The following is an 18,909-nucleotide window of genomic DNA, read 5'->3' on the forward strand; positions in this document are numbered from 1 at the left end:
AGCCCACAGCTCACTTAGGGGAGGCCAGGCATGGCGGTTCACTGGGGTGGGAAGTGCTTTTCCTGAAGATCAAGGTCCTTCTTTTCCATCTGGGTCTCTGCAGGGAGAGGTGAAAGGAGGAGTCTGGGCTCTGACCTTGTATTATTCTTCTGCATTCTGGTTGCAGCTCAGAAGAGGAAGTTTTAGAGTCCACCTATTTGTAAGCTAAATTGTGTTTCCCCCAGATTCATAGGTTGAAGTCTTAACTCTCGGTATTTCAAAATGTGGCTGTATTTGGAGATAGAACCTCTAAAGAGGTGATTGAGTTAAAATGAGCCCTAATCCTATAGGACTGGTGGAGGTTAGGATAGAAGAGGAGGTTGGGACACAGAGGCACACAGAGGAAGACCAGGTGAGGCCGCAGGGAGAGAGTGCCATCAACCAACCCTGCTGACACCTTCATCTCGGACGTAGCCTCCAGGACTGTGAGCAAATCAGTTTCTGTGGCCGAAGCCACAGACCGTGGTGCCTTGTTACGGAAGCCCTAGCAAGCTCATGCAGCGGCTAGGTGTGAGCGTCCTGGGGGCACAGTCAGGCCCGTATGTGCAGGCGTCCTACAGACCCAGTGGGTGAGGTCAACCCGCAGGAGGCACAAGTGGGCATTGGAGAAGGTGTGGGTGGATGTGAGCGCCCCCTGCTGGTGTGTAGACGGGAGAGTCCATGTGGTTAAGGGTCCTGGGGACACTCGGGGTGTGGCATGGACGGTCTCGTGTCCAGACTCTCTGTCTCTGAACCACCAGCACAGCCACCTCCTTCCTCTGGTCCTTCAGACACCCAACACCGGTCCAGACTGGCGTCTCCAGTCTCCCCCGCACAGCAGGGCTCACTCACGTCCGGTTCTCCAGCAGTTCCCGCTGCATGGGAGTCCCGTTCCCCTCCCCACATCTGCTGTCTGGTGAAGTCCTTCTCATTCTTCAAAACCAGCTCAGTGCCACCTCTTCCACGAAAACATCCCTGACCCCTCAAAAGTGCCTTGTCTCTCTCTCCGTCAGTCTCTCCCTGAGCTCCCTCCCCATCCTGTGCGGCCCGGGCTGGGGGGCGATGGAGCTAAACAGCCCGCCGTGACCCCGCAGGGCGCGTCGACACGTGGCTGCTGCAGACGCTACACCGGAGCCCACCCACCCCGCACACGGTGGCTGCTGTGTGACTGTTTGCCCGGTGAACTTTAGACAGCGCTGGACCTTGGCCTCTAATATGTGACACACAGACAGGGCCTCCCCCTGACCTTGGACCAGCCGGTAAACAGCAAGAGAAACATTTGCCAAGACAGACTAGGCATGATGCAAGGGGACAGCACGCGGAGCAGGGTGGCCCCCTGAGAAGACCCCCCCCAGCACTGCCCTGGGCCCACAGCAGAAATGTGGGCATAGCACAGGCCTGAGTGCGTGGCGCTGGGTCACAGTCCCTGGGCCCCCACCCATGGAATCCTGGCTCCACTTATGAGCTCTGTGACAGGTAAGCAGCCCAACCCCTCCAAGCCTCGCCTTTCCCATCTGTAAAACGGGGCCAGCAGTGGTGCTCTGACTCACAGGAGGGTTGTGAGGGGTCAGCACGGCCATCCAGGGGAAGGGTCCAGCACCCGGCCCGGATCATGGTGAGCTGTCACTGTCACCATCCCCGGAGGTGCCTCCATGAAGACAACGATACCCAGTGCTTGCAAAATGCTTTATTGTTATTGCTGACATAAAATTCAAAAGGCTAGTAATAAGTGTCTACAAGTGATGCTCTACTATTTACAGCAGGCCTCGATTCTTCCACCCCCAGCCAGGCCCATCAGACAATAACTTGATCCACAGGGCGATGCACTCCTGCATCAGGCCGTTTCTACCCTCAGGTCCACCTGCTTTTATTAAAGCGCAAATGGCACTTGAGTGTACTCAAATCAGCTATAATTGGCAGAATACACCCCAGCCTCTGTATATGATTTCAAGGGTCCTTGGATTGGGCCCTCGCCCTGATCCTTCATTGTATACATGGGGAAACTGAGGCCCAGAGAGGGACAGTGTAACCTCAGTGTCACAGAGCTGGTCAGAACAGGGACAGTAGCCCCATTGCAGACTCCCCTTCCAGTGGTTTTCCAAACCATGATGAACTGACAGTGCTTGTTGCTGGTGGGCGGGGGACCAGGCTGGGACATGTGCTTCCTGGTGGCCCTCGTCTTCTGGAACAACCCTCCTACAGAGTTTTGTGGCACTGAGATGGACATCGGAGATGGGCTTCTTTCTGCGAGTATCATGCTGTGTGAGCCTGGGTGAATCAACCAGCCTCTCTGGGCCTCAGTGCTAATCTCCACTGATGAAGGGTGAGGGCAAGACTGAGTGTTCTCCAAGGGTTTCCGAGGCACCAGTGTCTTGCAATCGTGGCAGAGGAAGCAATCAATCATCCGTATATCAATCTTTTTGTTTTTACTCATGATGCCTTGTTCGACAACGAGGCCTGTGCACATCACTAGCTACCAACAGACAGACGGGCCATAGCTCACCCCCAGTTCCCACCGTGGAGGCCTGTGGATCTCAGGATCCACTTTTAAGGCTGGGTCACTTTGCCAAGGAACATCACGTTCTTGCTGTTTTCTACAATGAGGATCAGAAAAGGCTTGTTGAACGCCACCCGTGGAGGGCTCAGTCTGGCTGACCTGAACATGAAGACCACCCCCGTGGCTGCGGCCGCTTTGGTTCCGGACTCATCCACCTCCGCCACGGCGTTGTGCACCATCTGCAGGGGGGACACCAGGCATCACCAAGCCGCCAGGGGCTGGGAGAAGCCATCGCAGCAAACGGCAAATCTTCTGCCTGTGGGCACCCCCGTCCAAGCCCCCATGCACCTAAGCAGGTGGGAAATGAACGATCGAGCAGCTACTCTGTACCGGGCACTGGGCTGGGCGGGGACTGCACGTGTGTCTGTCACTGAGGTCCCCTGACTTCTCAGAGTGAGGTGTGACCCTCCAGTTTTACAGAGGAGAGAAAGGAGGCTCAGAGACTCAAGTACGTGTTGGATATCACACGGCCAGTACGTGAAGGAGCCAGCACCAAAGTCTGTCCTTTGGTTGTTCACTACAGGACACCTTAACCCAGGCACGTGGTGGACATGGCCTCCCATTGCACAAAGGGTAAGACCAAGGAGAAACACTCACTTCTTGAGGGAAAAGAGGAGAGGGAGAGAGACAGAGACAGAGAGAGATGCAGAGACAGAGAGGGAGAACGGAACGGAGTAGGGATCTCTGAAGGCCGACGCTCAGAACCTTCGGGACCTACCTCGGACACCTGGATGTTGGAGAAGTTGCTGATGCCGGACAGGTCAGCATGGGAGGTGAAGACCTCTCTGATCCCCAGCCTGGGGAGGACTTTCTCCAACTGATAGGAGCCCTTAATGGTGAACTTGGGAAGGTACAGCTCAAGCTCCCTGGAGAGACAAAGGACGTTTCTTAGACTGTTCTGGAGTGTTTGCCCTCTGAGCTCATGCCTCTGCCATCTCCCTCCCCCAGGCTTCCTGATGCTCCTCTGGCCCCTTGTCTAGGGTGGAGCTCCCAGAAGTCACTGCCCGTCCTGACACCACCCCAGGAAACCCAGCTTCCAGCCCTGGCCCCACCCGCCAGCTGGGCCTAGAGGCAGCTCCTTGGCTGGGTGAGTCCTTCCCAGCATGGTATCTCCCTGGGGCGTGTGGGGTTAGGCTGGCCCTGGAGTGGCCTGAGGGTACCTCTTCGTGAGCATCTTAAGCCACTTGCTCAGCGTTTGCTCGCTCAATCCTTTCTCTAGCTGCGCCATCTTTCCCTCGCTGGGGAGAACGAACAAGGCGGTGGCGTTGCCTTGGTAGGGGACTCCCACCACCTTGCAGGACAGGTTTCGGTCCAGGAGGTAGTAGTACTCGCCCTCGCGGCTCATCATGGGCACGCGCACCACCTTCTTCCGGGTCACGTGGAAGTCCTGCTCCTTGGTGCTTTTGGGGTCGAAGCTTGTCTCCCACTTAGCTGGAGATGAAAACAGGGGAGGAAGGTCAGGGAAGTCTGTGTAAGAAGGAGAAACTCGGCCGGGCGTGGTGGCTCACGCCTGTAATCCTAGCACTCTGGGAGGCCGACGCAGGAGGATTGCTCAAGGTCAGGAGTTCGAAACCAGCCTGAGCAAGAGCGAGACCCCGTCTCTACCATAAATAGAAAGAAATTAATTGGCAATTAAAATTTAAAAAAAAAAGGAGAAACTCTATTGCACGGTATAAGAGTAAGATTCATTGAACTGATTATTATACAATCTATTCAAAATAGTACCCCCAAGGTTGCTTAGAAAATTCATATTATAGACTACCATTGAAATTCATATTTTGGCAAAAAAAAAAAAAGAATGAGAAATTCTCAGCTGCAAATGGAAGGGGTGGAGAGAGAAATATGTTCAACAGAGATCATCTTTACAGCAGCCTCACTAGTGGTGATCGCGGAACCTGTTGAATATAAACGCAAGCCTCCTTATAACTTGGGGGCACACTTGGATGTTTTGGGGGCCTTTCCTTGCACATCAGCAAAACAAGGAGGCTGGCTTTCGTGTCTTCAGAAGCCCTGGACCCCTAAAGTTCTTTGCTATTCTCTTTGATGCTACTCAAGCCCAAATATCCAAGTGAAGAGGGTGGAAGACCCTGCTGGCTGAGAATGCTGATATCTGGGAGAGTTATTCTGTCTTTCAATCTTTCCCCAGTGTTGGATTTTGATCTAAGTTCGAGAGAGCGGTTTGTAAGGATCCTAGAAATGGTTGACTTTTCCCGTTGGGAAGTCTTCAACTCTTCTGCAGCCTGGCGTAACGGGGACAGTCCTGGACGAGAGAGGGGACAAGAAATCTTAGAATCTGAGCTTGACACTCACTGCCATGGTCTGAATGTTTGTGTCCCCTCAAAATTCATATGTTGAAACTAGCCCCCAAGGGGACGGTATCAGGAGGTATCGGGAGGTGATCAGGTCATGGAAGTGGCGCCCTCAGGAATGGGACCGGTGTCTTACAAAAGACCCCAGAGAGCTGCCTTGCTCCTTCTACCAAGCAAGGACACGGCGAGAAGGCGCCGTCTGTGAACCAAGGAGTGGGCTCCCACCATACCCCAAATCTGCAGGGCCTCGACCTTGGACTTCTCAGCCTCCAGAACTGTGAGAAATAAATTTCTGTTGGTTATAAGCCCTCGATTTGTTTTTTCGGTTACAGCAGCCCTAACAGGCTAAGGCACTCGCCCTCTGTGGCCATAGGAAGGGCGCGTAGCAATTTAACTCCCTCCCCTTTCCTCCCCTCTTCTTCCTCCCCTGCCGCCCTCCCCTCCCCCCCTCAGGCAGGCCCCACGCAGGGCACGGAGGGTTCAGTGTCTGGAAGAAGATGGGGAGGAGCAGGGACATAAAGGCTGGAGCTGCTCTCGCTGAGGAGGGACGGGAAGGAAGTCTTCAAAGGGGCAGGCGCTTGTCTGGGGACGTCTCGGCCCCAGGGAGGCAGAGGGGCCGGGACCTGGGGGTGAGGGGGCTGGGAGACGCCCTCGAGCCCTTCTGAGGTCCCTGTCCCCCAGTGGCTGTGGTGTCACTGGCCACGAGGGGCTTGTGCTTCAGAGCCTATGTGGAACCTGCAGCTTTAGGTGTCCCTGGGGCCCCACGGCAGGGGCCAGCTGTTCCTCTACAGAGGAAACCAAGTCCAGCACCTTCCACGGCAGGAAGGCTCCGGTCCCCGAGGCTGCTTGCCGGCTTTGTGCTCATCTGCAGGTGCCAGAGAGGACTGAACCTACTCCCACTCCTCTGTGTGAAGGACTCGGGCAATTCTTCTATAATCGAGGCGGAAAAGGGAGAGAAAGTTCAGGTTCGAGCCCAAGGCCTTACCTTTAAAGAAAATGTAATTCACCATAACCATGATCTCGGTGCTGTCGAGGTTCTTGATCAAGTCCACGATCTTGCCCTGGGTCTGCTTCGACACGTAGTCGTTGATCTGCTTCTTGGCCCCTGCCGGGTCCTTGAAGTCGGTGGGGAGAACCTCCGCCAGGTACAGTGTCTTTAGGGCACTGAGGAAGGCGTCCCCGATGTGCACCGTGGGCTCCGTGAACAGGGCGCTGCCGAGGCTCAGCTGGAAGCCGTCTCGGGGCTGGCCGAGCTCCCGCAGCAGCTGCTGGAAGCCTCGGTGCAGCTGCTCCTCCTGGTCTTCCTGCGGCTTGAGGCCCAGGCCCTCCAGGATCTGCGTCTTCGTGCTGGACCCCGTGCCCAGGGAGAGCATGGCCAGGCTGGTGGTGACGCTCAGCGGGGAGAAGAAGAGGTTCTGGCTGGGGGCAGCCGAGGCCAAGGCCCTGTACAGGTTGAAGGTGAAGTCCCCGCCGCTGGGGGCTGCCTTGGCAGCCGCAGGGAGCTCTTGGGCCCTCTTCTTCATTTCACGGGAGCGCTGGCGGCGGAAGGCGGCAGCCTCGGGGCTGAGGAGCAGCAGGCACAAGAGGAGGAAGAGCCGCATGGTGGCTGCCCCTCGTTCTGGAAGGAAGAGAGGGTGCTGTCAGAGAGGGTGCGCGGGGCTGGTGCCGCTTCTCGCTTCTCGGGGCCGAGGGCCGGGAGGGAGGGAGAAAACAGGGAGGTGAGTGGGGATGACAAGCCAGAGATGTCACCGCCCAACACCTAGCATGCAGGTGTGGTCCACTGGGCTTCAAAGAGAGGCGATGGCACCCGTGGGGTTGGAGGTGAGGGCGTGTGGGACGTGGACGTCTCCAGGTAGGGAGAGGAAGGACGAGGCAGGGGAAGGGCAGGCCCGGGGCAGGGGCTCATCCGCGTCAAGGTGTGTGATGGGGGCAGATGGGCGGCGGGTGGGGTGGGGGTGGGGAGAATTGGCTTCTTGTGTTCTTCCTTGTCAGTATCTCTGAGGTTCCAGGGAACTAGAAGCTGCTTCCACCTGTGGCCTCTCACTTTGGTGTCCAGCATGTGGCCAGGCCTCAGGGTCCTATGAATTCAGACCAGCTACCCCTGGGCCCTCAGCGCTGCTGGATTTGTCCCGCTATCCTGCTCATTCAGCGAACACAGTGAGCATCCACCTGCGGCAGAACACCCATCGGTCCCCTTCTTCTTCACCTGGGGGCTGCTCCGGGCCACCCTTGTCCCTCACAGAGACCCCTTCCCCTCCTAAGGAAATCTGCTCTGTCAATGTAAGCATCCCAAATTCCTTCCTCTTCTGTTATGGGCTGCACTGTGTCCCCCCAAAACTCATACACTGAACTCATAACCCCCAACACCTCAGGATGTGACTGCATTTGGAGATAGGGCCTGTAAAGAGGCGATACAGCTAAAATGAGGTCACTAGAGTGAGTCCTAATCCCATATGACTATGTCCTTATAGGAGAAAAGAGGAGGCCGGGCACAGTAGCTCACGCCTGTAATCACAGCACTCTGGGAGGCCAAGGCTCAGGAGTTTGAGACCATCCAGAGCAAGGGTGAGACCCCATCTCTACTAAAAATAGCAAAATCAGGCAGGCAACATGGTGTATGCCTGTAGTCCCAGCTACTCAGGAGGCTGGAGCAGGAGGATCACTTGAGCCTAGGAGTCTGAGGCTGCAGGAAGCTATGATGACACCACTGCATTCTCACTGGGGCAACGGAGTGAGACTGTCTCAGGAAAAAAAATAAGAGAAAAGAGGAGCTCAGGATGCAACGTGAGCAGAGGAGACCACATGAGCACACGGCCAGAGGACTTCAAGCCACGGAGAGAGGCCTTGGGAGGGACCAACCCTGCTGGCACCTTGCCCTCAGACTTCCAGCCTCCAGGGTGGTAAGAAAAGCAATTCCTGCTGTTTAAGCCCCACCGTGTGCGGAACTCTGTTGCAGCCGCCTAAGCAGACCAAGGCCTCTCTCCTCTTCCACTTCCAGACGAGGACGCTCTCACGTCTTGTTTCTGGGGGCCTTCCTGGGCGGGCCTTCGTGGGGCGCTCCATCGTTCCACCTTGGCCTTCAGTCCTCCCCTCCCTCTCCCTTCAGTCCACCTGGGAACCTCCGCTGCCGCACCCCTGCCATCCTGTCTGGCTGTGGGCAGGAGTCCCCCACCATCCTCGCTGCAGCTGGTGGCCTGGATTCACGTCTCAGGCCCGCCGTGTCCTCATAGTGTGACTTGGGGCAAGTCAGCGACACCCCAAGCCACTGTTCCACCTGCAGGGTGGAGGGAATAACAGCGCCCCCACCATGGTGTGCTTGGGGGGCACGTGCTGTGTCTGGCCAAAGCCCCATCTGAGCCCGCCATTTCCTGGGCCGTCCCGTGGGGTACACGCTTTCCGCACACACAGTCTCTCGGGAGCAGCTGGCAGCAGCCCGGCCAGTGCGTTCCCACGCTGCACAGTGAATCCCCTCCCCTGGCTTCTCTCCCCCAGTGGGCACCGTGTCATCAGGCCCCCCAGACCCAGGGCGAGCAGGCGCAACCGGCCACAGCGTCGTCCTGTGACCCAACAAACCAAACTCCAAAGGGCCCCAGACAGCTGCGTGGGAAGTTGCCCTCGGAGGGGCCACTGGGCGCGGGAGTCAGGCAGACCCGGTCTGCAGGTCAGTCTTTGTCTGAGTGAAGTCACCTGGCTCGGGCAGGTCACCCCTCACCACGCCTGGCCTCCAAACGGCACCCTGAACGTCGAAGAGGTGGCTCGTTTTGCACGTTCTGCCTGCAGAGCCTGCGGCCACACAGGATCAAATCCCGCACCCTCGGCGGTCAGGCAGTTTGCCTGCGCCCCTGCTAGGCGCCCTGCGGCCTTGGCACGGCTGCTCCTTCAGCCTCACGCCGCTCCCAGGGAGACAGGTTCTGTTACTAGATGGGCAATCTGAGGTCCGGGGAGGTTGAGTCACTTGCTACTAGTGGCAAAGCTTGAGCTTAATCTCAGTTCCGAGCCCCGAGCCCACACCCTGCACTGCTGCGGCATTCGGTTTCTGCAGGTCCCTGCCTCCCCCGTCCTGCCACTTCCTCCTGATTTGGCGATCCCTGACTCAGCAGCCACCAAGGACAGCCCGGTCTGCAGATAATTAAGAAATCTGGTATGGGCTCGAGAGCTGACACTCCCGTCTGTTCCCAGCCTGGGAGTTGCCTTCTGGAAGTCTCTGACGGACGTGGGTGGGTGGTTTAATCTCTATCTCCTCGAAACTAGTCATTTTCCAGCACAATATGGTCCCTCCTGCCAAGTGTTGGAACCACTGCTGTATCAAGATGCTGCTGAAGAAACACTTCAGCTCAGCCCCTGCAGATTCACTTGGAGCTGGTAATTACCCGGAAGAAAAGCTTTCGGAGAGTAGCGGCTGCGGCAGGGAGGTGCCTGCTTGGAGGGGCCCACGGGCAGCAGGTGAGGTTCTGGCCTCAGCCCTCCCATCTATGCAGCCGGCCAGAGGGCCTTGGGCAAGCGCCAGCCACTTTCTGGGCCTCGGTTTCTTCATCAGCAGCAGGGGGGTCTGCCACGTGCTGTGGCCAGCAGGTGTCCCTCACTCCCAACATCAGAGATCTCGTGCCGGAGCTGCTTCTCCCAGGGCCAGCTGGGTCTCCCTGGGGAGCAGGGTCTGTTTGCAAAGTGCCACAGGTTCACTCAGGCTTCCCTGGGCTGCAGGTTTAGGACCCAGAAATCTCGCTCCATCTGGGCCTATTCTCTCTTTTTCTATTTTTTATTAAAGCCACTATTTATTAAGGACCTATTAGACACTCTATAAAATATTACTACATTTACCAAAGTAAGATATTACTACATCTTCACCAAAAGTAAGCATTATTAGCCCCATTTCACAGATGAAAAACTGAGGCTAAGCGAAACAGAATAGCTTGTTCCAGCCAGGGAGTGATGGAGCCGGGATTACAACCCAGGTTCCCCCAACTGGTGCACACGCTGCCTCGGGGCTCCCCTTTGCGGCTCTGTGGAGTTGACACCCCGTTTGTCCCAGCCTCCACCTTCTCAAGTGTGCCCCCAGCCCTGTCTCGAGCCGGTCACCAGTCTTAGCGCATTGACGCTGCTCCCCTGCAACACGGAGCTGGCGTCGTTATCTGAGCCTTACAAAAGAGGAAACGGAGGGTCCTCAGAGAGGAAGCCTCAGTTGCTTGTTTCAGGTTTCTTGGTTTGAAGCCCAGGCTTTGCCATCGTGTTCCTGGGCCTCTGGTGGAGCCCTGATGGGCCTTCGTGTCACCTGCAAGCCAGGGCGAGCTTGCTCCGGGTCCTGGGCGCCTCCCACTCCTCCGCTGAGTGCCAGAGCACTGGCCGGGCTGCCCCTCTCCTGGGCCCAGACATTAGGGTTTTTGCAGAGGGGAAAGAGAGGAGCTCGAACAAGTTCATCTCTCATCTCAGGCCAAGGCGACCTGAGGTGGCAGGGAGTGGGAATGGAGTGGGCAAGAACCCCCCACCCACGGACCCCAAATCTGCTGGCCTGTGTTCCCCATGCTGGGCAGTGACATCTGTGCAGGCCAGCTGTGGGCTCAGCTGTGGGAAGTGTTCAGGTGAGAAGGGTCTGTCCCACACCTGCCAATCGCAAGAAGGGACGTGAGCCTTGGAGCCCAGGCAGACAGGGAGAGACAGAGTCACGGTTTCCTCCAGATCCTAAAGACCCGGGAGCAGGGCTTCCTGGGAGATGTCACCTTGACCTTCTTTCCCACCTGCGGCACATCAGCAAGGCTTGGCAGGTTAGACGGGTCTTAAATCTGCTGCCTCTCCCCACCTTCCTGCCACCCTCCTTCATCTCCGACATGGACCACCTAGTAGCTTCCACTTTTGCCCCGAGAACCATTCTACACAGCATATAAACGAACCTCCTTCAATCATAAATGCAGTCACAGCAGAAAGCATCCCGGCATCTGGAGTAAAATCTGACTCTGTCTGTGCAGTAGCCCAGAGGGCCCGTGTGACCTGACTCTGGCCAGCAGTCCCCGGAGCCACTCTGCCCTGGGTCGCGTGAGGCCCCCAGACTCACCCTTCTTTCTCCAGTTCCTCAAACACTGCAGTCCCCGTGCCAGCCTTGGGGCTGCCGTCCCTCCTGGACTCCTCTCCTGACCTTTCTCCCGCGTGGGTTTCAGGCCCCTGCTTACATGTCACTTCTTGTGATGCCCTAGCACGCCGGGCCTCTCCCCTCCCACTGCTCTCCTCTGGAACTCTCCGTCGATTACATAGGTGCCATTGCCGTTGGCATCTTTTGTTCCGGCCTGTCTCCCCAGAGGGCACGTGCTCCTGCAGGGAGGACCCTCGGCCCTGCTGCTCTCAGCTGCCAGGCCTCGCAGGCACGCGGAAGTGCTCCACACGCCTTCGTGGAGTGAATGCGTGAGTGCGTGATTGAACAGACTCCTGTCTGCCCCTCTGCAACTCGGAGGTGTCAGAGCACAAGCTGAACAGGGAGCAGGGTGCAGAGCCAGGCTGGGCATCCGGAACTGGGCTCTCCCTGGCTCTGGGCCTCACTGGCCAGGAGATCTTGAATGATTCCCTCCCCGCCCGACCAACACTGCTTGGTCAAGCTGTGACTGCCCTACACAAAGCTGCGTGGATATAAGGTCTACACCTTGAGTTTGGAGATCATGCTACACCTGTGGAACCGGCACCACAATCGACGCCGCAAACGTGACCGTGACCTCCAGACATCCCCCTGCTTCGGTGCCCCGACCTGTGAACGAGGACCTTGGCCCAGGGGAGCAGTTGCCCCTTTTATTGCTGCATTTCTTGCCAAGATCCTCATTCTTAGAAAAACTGGAAATTACACTCACTGTATTTCTACATTTTGTTTATTTAGCTAACTGCCAAACGGCTCCTTTAGCTCACGAGCAGCCACCGTGACTGTCCTGGGTGGCAGCCTCCAGGCAGGGTGCCCTGGTCTCAGGGAAGCAGATTCTATTTGGTAATTTTTTTCTGATTGCTAAAGGCCAGAGTCTCCAGGCACACGCTGGCATTTACTGAACGCCTTCCGTCCAGCAGACATTCTGTCCCCGCTGCCTGATTTCAGTTTCTCCACCTCGGCCCTGTTGACCTGTTGGGTGGGACCATGCTTTGTGGCGGGGCTGCCCTGCACCCCACAGGGTGTTTAGCAGCATCGCTGGGCTCTACCCATGGATGCCAATAGTCCCCTCCCCACCAGTGGTGACCACCAAACGTCTCTGCAGACACGACCAGATGTGCCCAGGCGAGAGCCACCGCTGTGCTCAATCTTCGTGCAGAAGGTTTAATTCTTTCCACCCTACCTATATGGACACTGAAGCTCGGCCAGATTTAGTGCCCAGCCTATGGTCACACAGCTGGGGGACTCACTTCAGTCGCCTCGGAGGGCCCCCGCTCAGTTCCTGACATTACAGAGACTCTTCCGTCACTCTGGGACTCCTCCAGAGCTTTGAACCCCTCCACACCCGGTAACTTTAGAACCCACCCTCGCCCTCACCTCCCCGAGAATGCCCTTGAGCCCCTGGGGCCGCCTGTCGCAGCATCTGTACTTACCCCGTCCGGCGGCTGACCGGGCACGCAGTGGAGGCGGCAGTCCGTCGGGCTCGGGAAAGTGCAGAAGGCTGGCTGGACTACAGCCAGCATTTGTCACTGACCACAGCGGGGCCTGTCTCCACCCCTCCCTGGCTCCTCCCCGGCCTGCCCTTTCCTGTCCTGGCTGCTTTCAGCCAAAGCTGCCTGAGCCAGAGGCTTGGACCAGGCCACCCACTCACTGCCCCCCAAGCCCCGCACCGGCCACCACTTGCCTGGAATGGCATTGGCAGTGCTGGGGACAAGGCCCAAGAGGTCACCAGTTACTGGCATTGTGCACATTTATTTTTTTTTTACAGTTCTGGAGGCTGGAAGAGCAGAGACAGGCAAAGGGATATTTTGGGCAAACCCTCCCTTTTGCTGGGCTCCATTCCTTTGTTTTCTGCAGCTAATTTCCTGTAGACCCAGGGAAGCACATGCTTGAGCCCGTGCGCTCGCTCAGGCCTGCCGTGCTCACTGGGTCATAGACCCCAACAGTCCGACTCTGGTGGCAATGGGAGGGGTGGGGAGAATCTCACCGTGGCTGAGATGCAGGGTCACCGTACCCCACGATTGCACCAAAAACTGAGTTGAGGGTCAGAGGGATGCAGGGAATTTTCAAAGTCATGCAACAAATTAGGGGCAGAATGGGGTCAGTGCCCAGGCGGCTCACTCCAAGGCCAGTGCTTTTTGCTGAGTAAAAAGCTGTATCTAGGATTTCTATGGGCTTGCGGGGACTGTCCTCTGTTACCTTGAAACTGGTGTTTCCTAACTCAGTCCCACACTCTCAAGAGCAATTCCAAAATGCTGGTGCAGGGCGGGGGCTCCGGCCTTGCTGTGTTTCCAAGGTCCCCGTGCCTGGGGCTCCTCTCAGCACACAGCATGGTGTGTGGCCATGACCCCGAAGGTCGCGCGGTGCAGGTGGGGTGTGGCGTTGGTGGAGCAACAGAGGTTCCCAGGGAAGCGGACCTGCTGTTCAACAAGACCGATCCCTCCACCACCTCCGACATTCCCTTTTCCTTCTCCGTGATTCTGGGGCCCAGTCATGGGGCCTTTGAATTTCCCTGGGGATGGTAAGTGCTAGCATTTATGGACGCTTTAAAATAGGCCACACATTCGATCAAGGGCTTTATGCACATTAAAGCATTTATGTCATAATCCTTACAACAGCCCTGCGGGGGGACACCAACCTCGGCCCCAACCTGGAGACCAGCACGATCTCTCCCGGGCACCGAGCACAGTGTCCTCGCAGTTTGTCCTCATGGGATCAGTGAGAGGACAGAACCTGGCAGGCTAGGTAATCGGCCAAAGTCACACAGCTAATATGGACAGATGCTAACGAGGGGAAGACGGGTCCCCTCTGTCTAGGTTTTTTTTCTTCCCATTTACACCATGTGACCATGTAACCATGTGACCCTGTGACCATGTGACATGGGCAAGCATCCTTTGTCTCACTGACCTGGAGATTTCTAGACCGCATCTGTAGGGCGGGACTCTGTGTTGCATAGCAGTAGTTGGGTGGATAATGGCATAACGGAACCCCAAGGAGACCCACACCCTAATACCCAGAACCTTCTCTGACCAGAGGGCCTTTGCAGATGTGATTGAGTTACAGATCTTGGAATGAAGATGTTGCGGGGATTTTCCAGCTGGGTGCAGGTTATAGTCACAAGGTGCTTCCTAGAAAGAGGTGGGAGGTGGGAGTCAGAAGAAGCAGGTGCGATGGAAAAGACATGGTGATGTTCCGTGGCTAGGAGCCAAGGAGTGAGGAAGCTTCTAGAAGCTGGAGAGGACCTGGGGTTTGAACCCTGTCTGGGTCTCTACCAGCCCTGGCAGAGTGGAGATGGGTGGGGGGACAGAAGAGCCCACGGCAGCAGGAGGCTACAGGTTGGGCTGAGTGAGCTGCAGCCCAAAGCAGCAGAGGGGGCTGGCAGGGTACTCAGAGCCATTCAAGGAGGAAGAAGAGAGGGGGACAGAGAGAAGCCGGGTCCAGAGCAGGCATGGAGGGCCTTGGGAGTCCTGCTGGGGGCAGGAGCAGGGCTTGAGCTTCATCCTGTAAGAGAGAGAGATTCTCTTTGGCTGTCGTGTGTATGATGGCCCAGAGTGGACAAGACAGGACAGAGTGGCACGGCTGTGATAATCCAGGTGATTATCACAGCCGTGGGGCGGGAGGGGGCTCGGGGGGCTGGACCAAAGTAGTGGGTGGGGCTGGAGGTGGAGACATATTAAGGAAGGAGAGTGGGCCAAGAGTGAGGCGAGCAGTGGGTTTCACAAGCCTATATGGGGGATGAAGAGTTCAGTTTTGGACCCCATGGGTCTCAGGGGCCCATACATCTGCTAGTGGAGGGACAAGAGGGCAGGTAGCTGGGTGCACTGGGAGAGAGAGATCTGGAGGCGAGCATGGAGAAGGGAACTAGAGTGAAGGGAAAGGATGAGGTTGGGGGTGTTCCGGGGAGGAGGAGACAAGAGGAGGATGGAGTAGGGAACTCAGGGGACCCTCAGCGGTCACCCCAAGCAGATGAAGGTGAGCTCACAAAGGGGCTGGCGAGAAGGGAAAAGGGCCAGGGAGAGAGCAGGGGAGACGAAAGAAGTCATCGCCAGAGTCCGATGCAGCAGAACATTCAGGTGGGACGAGGACAGTTGATGGGCCACAGAGGCCACCAGGGAGATCTTAGTGGAAGCTGGGAGCTGGACTGCAGGGTGGCAGGCCGACAAGGCAGGGGCTGTTGGGGCAGAGAAGGCCCAGGAAGCCATGGGCGGAGGGAGCTGTGGATTGCAGGGAGAGAGGTCTCAGGGGTGCAGACTTTCAGGAGGGAGTGGCAAGGAGGGTAGGGGTGGTGATTAATGGAGGGAGGTCTCCCGGTGGCAGGAGTCCCCAGGCCCAAGAGAATAGATGGCTGTTCGCCCAGAAGAGAAACACCTGCTCTCATGAAACTGGAGGAGGAGAGGAGGAGCCGTTTCCCAGGGCTGCCATAACAAATGGCCACACACTAGCTGTCTTACAGCTGAGGCACAGGGAGATGGCCCGGCCCCCACACCTAGTGCTAGGGGCTGATTTGTGTCTCTCCCCAAGTTCCTATGTTGAATCCAAACCCCGAGCACCTAAGACAATGACCTTACTCGGAAACAGAATCCTTGCGGTGTCCCTGGTGAAGATGAAGTCACACTAGAGTGGACTGGGCCCTGGACCCAGCACCAGCGGTGTCCTTCTAACACGGGGGACTTTGGACACAAGCCTGCGCACAGGGACAATGCCAGGCGCAGAAGAAGGCAGGGACCGAGGCGATGCTTCTGCACCCGAAGGACGCTGAGGACGGTCAGCAAACTCTCCGACGCCAGGGGGAGGCAGAAAACAGGTGCTTCCTCGCAGCTCTCAGAAGGAACCAACACCCCAAAGTCTAGGCCCTATACTTGGATGCTCTGTGGCCTCTTGGTAACTTCTGCAAAGTTCCCTGGCACTGGGCTTTGCTCGCCGCAGGTGAACAAAGGAACATGGGAACTGTTAGTATTAGACCTGCCCCTTCTCTGAGAGGGGCCCTTTGCCTTTCCAGGAAGTCAGGGATGGGGCCGACTCCTGCCTGCCCTTCACCCGCTACTTGGAGTCAGAAGCCGGGGGCTCCCAGCTCTGTGTCTTCAGCGAATCCTACATCCATTTTCCACAGCGGCAGCAGCGGGTCCCTGTGCCCGGATGACACCGCCACTTATCGGTGAGAAAATTAAGACCCAAACAGATAAAGTGACCGTCCTGAAACATGCAGTTTCATGTTCATTTTCAAACACTCAGATTTTGGCGACCAGGGGTGATGTGTCGTGTCGAGCATGAGAGCAGGAAAAACAGCTTCTTTTTTCCTATTTCGAACGCGGCCAAGCCCCACTTAGTAACTGTTTGTTGAAGGAAAGAATGAATAAGCCCACACCGCACTTGTCTACCCAGCCGCTTACTGGAGTCATGCAGATGTGTCACCCTCCACTGGGACCTGGGGCTCGCAGGCGCCAGGCTGTGTCATTGCCTCCCTCTGCCCTCCCACGGCAAAGCGCAGAAGGACTTTGCTTGTCCTGCTGGGGGATGATTCCGGAACTCACAGACACACGCGGCTCTCTGAGTGCGCACTGCGGAACCCGCGGAGGTCTGCCTGACCCAGGGCGTAACACGTGCCGCGCAAATAAGACACCCCATAAGTGAGCACCGCCCCGAAGAGACGAGATCTCCTGCATGGAGTTTTATTTTATTTGTTAGTTTTTTTTTTTTGTTTTTTTTTTTAATGCTCCAAGAGGGCATTTTGAAACCCGAGGAGTTAAACTCAATATTTGCCCAATCAATTCCAGGGCAAGGGGTGGTGGCGCGGAACAAATAGCTAGGTGACCTTGCTCCCAGCTCAACATTTCCTACTGATGCATTCATTCCTTCATTCAACAAATCCCAGCGGGGCCTCTACCGTAGACGGTTGGCACTGGGTCCAGGCGAGATAAAGGGTGCAGGGTGAAGGGGGCCCTGCCTGGGAGATGTTCCAGCTAATAGGGGCCTGGGGTGGGGCCAGGAATTCTCATCGGGCCGACCATGTCTGATGGCGGTAGGAGTGGCCTTGGGAGGAGAAGAGGGGTTTATGTGAGGTCTTGGTGGAGTTCAGGTTCTCAGGCAAGCAGACCTGCAGGGACAAAGGTGGCACACACTCTGGGCGCCCTGGGGAAACAGCAAGTCTCTCTGCAACCGCCAGCACCAGACACGGGAGAGCAAGAGGAAGGGCTGAGGCAGGAGGGCAGGCAGGGGCCAGACCAGTGAGAGCCTTGACTGCAGAGAGAGGCCTCTGAATTGTATCTTGTAGGCAATAGGGAGCCCTCGACTGCGTTTGAGTAGTGCAGGGGCGGGATCAGCCAGAACAAGGCAGCTCCACTCTCAAGGTTAAACTGAGGGCGACTTGTTCCCCTTCTCTCCTCTTCGTCACACCAGGGCTCCACTAAATCCCAAGCCACCCTGGCATGGTTACCACTGCCATGGTAACCCTAGACTGTGGCCTTCTTTTAGGCTTGTCACTGACCCTGAATCCACCCATACACCCGCCTCTGTAACAGCAGGAGTGAGTCAATCGGGTGCGATTTTATTACTTGTGTGGCTGCTGAAAAACAGAATCCACCTTCCCAAGAGGTGTGGGGAAAATGGACCAATATTTGAGCTTAGCAGGCATGTTTTCAGCCAGGGGTTGGAAGGGAGGGTGTGCGTTCCTCTGGGCCCTGGAGGGCCTGTGGGGTCCTGGAGTGTTCCCTGCAAAGGGTCTCCTAAAACGCAGCCACAGCCGGTGGGATTAACACCAGGACCCGTCCTCTGTCCCTGTTCTCCTGAGGCTGGCCTCATGGCCAGCTGAGTGCTGTATTTTAGAGGCAGGAAGGGGGAGGAAGCCCCTTGTCTTCCCTCTTCTGCCTTCCTTCCTTCTGCAATGGCCGGGCACCATGTCACACAATCCCTGGAATATTTCAACTCTTGAACGAGTGTCAGTGCTGGAGGTGGCTCTGCAGCCTTGGCTCTCCTTGGTCACCAGTGAAAAACTGGGTTTGTGACAGTCAGATGTCCTGTGTGTCAGAGTCAAGGGCCTGGGCCAGCTGGGTCTTGTTGTCAAGCCTGCAGCCAGAGTTTCCAGAACCGGCCATGGGCCTCCTGGGCCCCGCGCAAGCGTCTGAGGGGAAGTGGCAGGTGAGCACCATTCCTGAAGCCGAGAAGATTCCTTGAGCTGGCCCCAAAGTAACACCCTCCTCCTTTCAGTCTAGAACAGACTGTGAGGAGACATCTCACCCCAGCTGGGTCTACTGAGAGAGAGGGAGGAGAGCTGAAGAACCTTCTAGAACCTTCTGGAAGCTCAATTAGGAACTTCGGGCACCAGTATTGTGCCAGAAGAAGAACCCACAAAACTTCTGCAGTATTGAAGCCTCCCCCTGCTGGGATGCTGTGTCTGTTTTGCTGAGTAGTAAAAATGCCAAGAGTTGAGGGTCCTCAGATGGCAGGTGGATTCGGTGGCCTCCAACTCAGAGCCAGTGGTGGCAGCACTGATTGTCTGGGGCCACAGGAACGGTGGCAATAATAATATAGCAAATGTTTGCCTGCACTACTTTAAGACTTCATATACATTAACAGCTTAATCTTCAAAATGATACTACGAGAAAGGCAGTAGTATCACCATCTTTATGTTATACATGTAAATAATGAGGCCCAGAGAGGTTAAATGACTTCTCCAAGATCACACAGCTTCTAAGTAGGGGAGCTGGGATTTGAACCCAGGAATTCTGATGTTGATCTTGCCAGCAACCTGGACACTGCACCGAGTGACAGCAAAATGGGCTGCCTGGCTCATGGCCAGAGGGTGAGGGGCTCATGGCAAAGCATTGTGGGACCTGTGGCCCTGGACCCCAAAGCAGAGGGTAGGCTGGGCCCAGGAAGGGAAGCGGGGGGAGAGGGGTCCCTCCTGGCTGGAC

General features: G+C 56.6%; 1 protein-coding gene across 1 annotated transcript; it reads right to left on the reverse strand.

The window, feature by feature from the left end:
* Nucleotides 1-1,690: 1,690 nt before the first annotated feature.
* On the reverse strand, nucleotides 1,691-12,543 carry SERPINA5 (serpin family A member 5). Its single transcript, XM_012738644.3, has 5 exons — nucleotides 12,433-12,543; nucleotides 5,870-6,502; nucleotides 3,736-4,006; nucleotides 3,294-3,441; nucleotides 1,691-2,754 (listed from the first exon to the last, which is right to left on the reverse strand). The coding sequence occupies exons 2-5, from the start codon at nucleotides 6,483-6,485 to the stop codon at nucleotides 2,566-2,568; spliced, it is 1,224 nt and encodes a 407-aa protein (XP_012594098.2). The 5' UTR covers nucleotides 6,486-6,502; nucleotides 12,433-12,543; the 3' UTR covers nucleotides 1,691-2,565.
* Between the last annotated feature and the right edge of the window lie 6,366 nt (nucleotides 12,544-18,909).

Source organism: Microcebus murinus, chromosome 6 (genome assembly GCF_040939455.1).
Source record: "Microcebus murinus isolate Inina chromosome 6, M.murinus_Inina_mat1.0, whole genome shotgun sequence".
NCBI classification, from domain to species: domain Eukaryota; kingdom Metazoa; phylum Chordata; class Mammalia; order Primates; family Cheirogaleidae; genus Microcebus; species Microcebus murinus.

Bases quoted from the DNA above. Each gene is read 5' to 3' on its own strand.
- SERPINA5 (XM_012738644.3), bottom strand. From the start codon at position 6,485: ATGCGGCTCTTCCTCCTCTTGTGCCTGCTGCTCCTCAGCCCCGAGGCT. The intron at 3,442-3,735 runs GTACCCTCAGGC...TTGTCTCTCCAG, and splicing joins CTTAAGATGCTCACGAAGAG to GGAGCTTGAGCTGTACCTTC. The intron at 2,755-3,293 runs GTAGGTCCCGAA...TCCCCCCTGCAG, and splicing joins CCAACATCCAGGTGTCCGAG to ATGGTGCACAACGCCGTGGC.